General features: G+C 53.3%; 1 protein-coding gene across 1 annotated transcript; it reads left to right on the top strand.

The window, feature by feature from the left end:
• Window positions 1-1,163: 1,163 nt before the first annotated feature.
• Window positions 1,164-3,199, top strand: LOC116235544 (receptor-transporting protein 3-like). Its single transcript, XM_031603759.2, has 2 exons — window positions 1,164-1,541; window positions 2,203-3,199. Exons 1-2 carry the CDS (start codon window positions 1,396-1,398, stop codon window positions 2,918-2,920), a joined length of 864 nt encoding a protein of 287 aa, XP_031459619.2. The 5' UTR covers window positions 1,164-1,395; the 3' UTR covers window positions 2,921-3,199.
• The last annotated feature ends 2,768 nt before the right edge of the window (window positions 3,200-5,967 follow it).

Genomic DNA, 5,967 nt, shown 5'->3' with positions numbered 1-5,967 from the left:
GGGTAAGAGCTGAAGCTGAAACCCACATCCCCCAGGTGGAGTGATAGGTTTGTTTGGGTGAACGTAAATTCCCACAGAGAGGACTTCCTGCCTAGGGGGCTCCTCCTGCACAAAATGCTCTTGCAACAAAAGAGAAACATCTTTCTACCCCCTTCCCCTCCCCCCCCATATTGATCCCATGGGGTAAATCTCAGTGTCTAAAGCATAAAGGGCTGGACAAGTGTTGCGGAGTGGTAGCTCCATCCCTGTCACCCTGTTGCTGATGACTTTGTGTCAACCTGCATCATAGCAATGCTGGTGAGTTCCTGCATCATCCCCAGTAGGGCTCCTGGGCAGTCTGATGGCTTGGGTGACGTGGGTCCTATCTGCAGGTTTGGGAAGCTGAGGAGTCTAAGCCTCCTAATATAATATGAAACAACAACGAATGAACATAAAGCAGGGGACAGCATGGCTGGAATCCCTCCCTCCTTGCAGCCACCTCCAAAGGAATTTTATGCCTTCACTGTGCACAGAATAGTGTCCTCTGAAACCTTCAGGCTGAGTGAAATGGTTTCACTCCCATGGCACTCTAGGGTGGCTTCATCAGGAGTCAGATCGTCCCCTAACTCCTCTCAAGACCAGGCACCTTTCAAGCACCTATCTCTTTTGCTGCCCGTCCTGCTCAGGTGGGATGCTCACAGATGGGGAAGCAGGGGGCTGCTGCTGGCCCTGCTGCTTTCACCTCCTGCAGTGTCATCAGCACAGTGCTCACCTCTCCACTTTCTGTTTTATGTGCGGTGCCATCATCCCCAACTTTCCACTCTGTGGTTTCACGTCAGGCTTTTTCTGCTTGAGTTGGCTGAAAGTTGTTAAAAACAGCCCATGTTTGGTGGCAGCTATCGAGAGAGATAAAGCTACCTGGGGTTTTGTTGGCTGCTGAGCCCTGCATTTTCAGAGTTTTCGTTCCGTTATACCTATGCAGGTTAAAATCTCTGCTGATTCTCTCACAGCTGTAATATTCGTGGTCCTGGTCAGCAAACAGGTTTACATTTGCATCTTCTTTGCCTATGAACAAAGCAGCAGTGACAGCTTCAGCAGGGATAGGAGTTTGTCCCATGCCCAGGTCTTACATGCAAAATACGTGGTGTTCAGGGACAGCTGTTTTGTCTTTGTTTTGGGAGACTTTCTGCCTGGCTGGGATGTAGCATGGTGCCAGCTGTGCCTGTTAGCACAGAAATCGATTGGGGTGGTGCTGCACAAATGGGGGCAAAGGTTCCTCTCTCTGGGCACAAAGATGTGACTTTGCACCCATGAGGGAAGGAGGGAGGAAAGGTTTGGGGGAAAGAAAGCTGCACATGTATCAGCAGCCAGAAGCTTGACCTTGGTCACTGCCACTTCCCAACTCTATGCTGGACCATGACGACATGGCAGAGGATTTTTGCAGAGAAAGCTGCAAACATGAAAGTAATGGATCCATGGACATTTCAGGAGGATAATAACCTGCAGGTGCACAGCCTCAAGCCTGGCTGGACGGAGTTTTTGCAGAACCGTGTGTCTGGGAGGTAGGGTCTGCTGGTTCGGTCCTACTTGAGGGATGCCACCATCATTGCCCTCCCTGTGCTGCCTCCTGCCACCCTGGGCTGCAGTAAGATGACATTGGCCCTGGTGGAAGGGCTGCACAACGTGCCAGCAGCCCTTTGCCTATAGCACATGCAGGGATGGAGGAGGGGGATGCAGAGAGGGGAGCTGAGCGTGGAGGGGCTGCTAACTCCCATAAGCATTGTGAAAGATGAGTCAGAAGAGAAGTAACCTGCAGCTTCTCCTCACCTGCTCTGCAGCCACCACCCACACCTTCCTTCTGTTTTGCTTCTTTTTTGACTTTTTCAGCTTGACGCTGAATTTCTGCTGAGCTGTGCATTGGTCAAGGGCTGAAAACTCACATGGAGCTGGAGCTTGGTTCTTCCCTCCCTCTGGGCCCCTATTCCAGGCAGTGGGGTCAGGACAGGCTGGGCAAAGGCAGCAAGCTGGTCCTATATTTTATAGTACTTCAGTCTGCTCCTAGCTTATGGGTGTACAACTACCCAGGCTGGCATCGTGCTGATAGGGGAGGACAGCCTATGTGTATAAAGCTGAACCATCAGCTCCAGCTGCTCAGCTCCCTGCTGTCTGCCCTGGGTTACAGCAGAAGGCTGGGATGAGCTGGTGTCTTCCATGTCCCGGCAGGTTTCAGTGCTCCCAGTGCCTGTACAAGTGGTCCTCAGCCAAAGTGCACATCCTCTTCCACATGTGCTATGGGATGGTGCTGATGCGAATCTTCCGTCAAGCCTGCAGGCAGTGCCACGACCCCCAGCTGGAGGAGCCCATATTCAGCCTGGAGAACATAGAGCGGCTCCTGCACAACGTGGTGCTGAAGATCCTCGAGGACTTCTACAACGTGCCCATGCAGTCAACCGACCTCCTGGAAGTGGTGGTGGACGGGTGCCGTGCATCGGGGCCGCACGACAGGACCCACTGCGAGGGCTGCAAGCTCGGCGTCTGCAGCAGGTCGAGGGCAGCCATGGAGCCCAGTGCTGGGAAGAACAAGGTGAGCAAAGCCCAGAAGACAAAGATGGATGAGGACAAGGCTCAAAAGACCAAGATGGAAGTGGACAGGGCCTGGCAGATCAAGATAGATGTAGACGAGGCTTGGAAGACCAAGATGGATGTGGCCAAGGCTCAGAAGACTAAGATGGATGTGGAGAAGGCTTGGAAGACCAAGGTGGGCATGCACAAGACCCGGAAGCCCATGGAAGATATGGACAAGACTGTCTTGATCACAAGGTCCCCGGAGCAAGTTGTAGGTGGTGGCTTTCCCTGGAAATGCTGCTGCTGCATGAGCTTATCTGTTCTCTGTGTTTTGGCATTGCTCATCTTTGCCCTGCTTCATTTCTTCTTGAAGTAATGGGAGGTGGCATTTGTGAATACCGGGGTGCTAGTTGAGGGTGGTGGTAATGGAGAGGATGGAAAATTGACTGGATGGGTGCCCTGGCATGGCGAGGCATTCTCAGCTCATAGGTGACAGCCACCACCACCACACTTAGGCACCTTGTCTCCAGCCCAGGGGAGCCCAGCAGGCCTGATGGTTTCTTATGGGACATGCTCTGCACAAAGATGGCCCCCAGCTCCTCATACAAAGAATGGAGTGACCTGCAGGAATAAAGCAGCTCTTTATCCTCAGCCCAAGATGCATCTGTGCTTTTTAATTTCTCTAAAGCCTTTTTTGAATATATATGACCAGAATGGTTGGCAGTGAGGTGTTCCTTTATCTGCTGGCCAGTTGCTTTATCTTCCTTTATCTGTCTTGTGGGGGAAACATCCCCTCTCTCCTGGCTTGGCTTTTGTGAATGGGGGTACCCAAAGCAGCTGAGGGTATTTAGAGCTGGGGGTTTGCAGCAAACACACAGGGAGCCATTAACATCCACTCGACCCATGCCAGAGGTGATGTCCCATGTGTCATCCACTAGAGACCTGGAGATCACCCCAGATCTGAAAGGGGAGGGTTGTGTCATTGCTTTCTTCACTGCTGTAAGACTCCCCTGTCTTTTCATACATATAACCGGTAGGATATTGGTTATATATATATATATGTAAAAATAACAAGAAAACCCTGTGCAGTGCAGGAACACCATGGGCTTTGCCCCCTTAGCGCTCTGTCCTGCTCATCATGCCACTTGCTCTCCTCTTTCCCAGCCCTTTCCTTCTCTTCCACCTCCCGCAGCCCCGGCGCCAGCAGATGGAGCTGCGACATCTCCGTCGCTACACTGGGAAACACTGGGGCCGGTGCCCGCCGGCACTGGGAAGGGGCAGCCATCCCCATATGCGGGATCCCCTCTCCCCCATCCGGTTCCCTGCAGTCTGGTGCTTTCAGACCATACCCTATATGGCCATGGTATCAATCTGTGAATGAGCTGCTCTCTCGTTGTGATTTTTCCAAGTCTTGGAGCACAGGAGCTGCACAAGTGATGCAAAGTGCTCTGATTCAAATCTCTCCTGACCGCCAGAGCTGATGGGGGACAGTGATGCCGTGGCAACGGGGCTGGTGCCACCAGCAGGGAATTCCCAGCAAGGAGAGGCAGCAAAATCTGTCCCCCTGGAGGGAGTATCTATGAAGTACTGAGCATTTGGGGCAGGGAAATAGTAGGACCCAGAGAATCTCGTCTCTGAATGGCCCCTTCTTTCTGGAGGGGTTTCTCCTTTCTGGGAGGCTGAGCTGTGCTGCAGGAGGAGGCTGGTCCTGCAGCCTGGAAGGAGTCCCTTCCCCCCTGCGGCTGTTCTGGTGTGGGGAGCTGCCTGCCCTCTCCCCCGTGGCATTATGTCATGAATGCAGAGACACTGCCAAGTTTCTCACTGCCATTGCCCGTGGCCCTCTTCTTTCCATGCTGAGGTTTTCCCAGCTCCAGTCATCGTGTCCGGCTGTCTGCAGCCTGCCCCACCACCCAGCTGCAGGGGGAACTCCCTCGCTTCCTCCTGTGAAGCCAGCTCTGGTGGAGCCCACATCCCTGCAGGAGTCCTTGTTTCTTGCTTGGGTCTTTCTGCTCATTTTCAAGGGCAGAGCCATCCTTCCAATACCTTTTGTGCACACACAGACAGACACACACAGACACACACGCAGGCTCTTCCACCCATGTTCTCTCATGCATAATCCGCTTTTCTACCCTGTCCCCTTCCTGCTGCTGTCTGCTTGTCTGCTGTCTCTTCATGCTGTGGTGCATGCCTGGGGTATCTCTGCCCTCTCCATCGTGCAGCTGCTTTATCCTCTCCCCATCACTCAGCGACACCCACGTTTCTCAGACACAGCCTCATTTCTGGGCTCCTTCCAGGATACCTCCATCTGATGTACAGCTGTGCCCACCTCCTATTTGTTTCTTAGCACACTGCTCCCCGGCTCAGCCCCTCAGTGGCACACAGACAGTGAGCTCATCCCAAAGAGGATAGCTGGGGGATGAAGAATGCTGTCTCTCCCAGTGGGATGCTGGGGGTCTCATGTTTCTGCTGTTCTGCCATGTGCCGCACTGGTCTGTCTGGAGCTGGGTTCTGCTGCAGCCGACTCTCAGCTGATGACTGGTGCTTGCACTTGGCCAGAGACAAGCAAACCTCATGTGGAGACGTTTTGCTGGTCTTTCACCACAGTCAGACTGATAAATTGCTGCCTCTGTGCCTGTCTCCCTGGAGAGAGCTTCTTACCGCTCTGGCAGGTTGAGAGGTGCCAGTGAATGCAAAACCAGCCGTTGCTTCTGTTGTTCCCATCCGCCGCCCGCTCCCATGCCATGGGCAAGAAGCTGGCACTTGGCAGCACACAGGGTGCTGAGCAGGGGACATGGGCAGGCTGGATGGGCACTGTGGAGCTGTGGGAAGGAGGAGGATGGTATTTATTTGTGATGGATCTCTTGCGGGCAGTGGCGTTTTGCAACTTGCCTGGGAGCCATCTAGGCACAGGTCCTACAGCTGATGGTGTGATGCCCAAGGGACCATATTTTGCTTTTGCTTTTGCCTTTGCTTTCTTACTTACCTGCTATTTTTTCTGCATGCCACTTGAACTCAGACTGAGTTCTCAGCCTCCAGGTTGCTGCTCTCTCCTCCTGCAATCAGCCCCATCTTTAATGACGTGCTATAAATAACTGAAGGGTGGGATCTCACCTATTGCTGTTTCCTGCAGTTTGCATTCCTGGCATGTTCCGGTCTGTCTCAGCCCACAAAGCTGCAGGGGTTGTAGCTGAGAACACGAGGCAGAACCCTCTGGGCTTCTATCCTGTGCGGGTGAAGCACCTCCAGACCCATGGTGCTGGTGGGATCACAGCATTTTTCTGGTCTCTGTTTGTTATCTCTGATCTTCGACAGGCTTATGATAAACTGACAGTGTAAACAGAGACCATGAGCCCAAATCAGCCACTGCTGCACCCAGCAGGGATGGGTGGTGGATGCACTGCTGGACCCCAGCCCAGCAAATGC

Source organism: Phasianus colchicus, chromosome 10 (assembly GCF_987193195.1).
Source record: "Phasianus colchicus chromosome 10, bPhaCol1.hap1.1, whole genome shotgun sequence".
NCBI lineage: Eukaryota > Metazoa > Chordata > Aves > Galliformes > Phasianidae > Phasianus > Phasianus colchicus.
The sequence above is the reverse complement of the archived record's forward strand: the minus strand, read 5'-3'. Positions and strand labels throughout refer to the sequence as shown.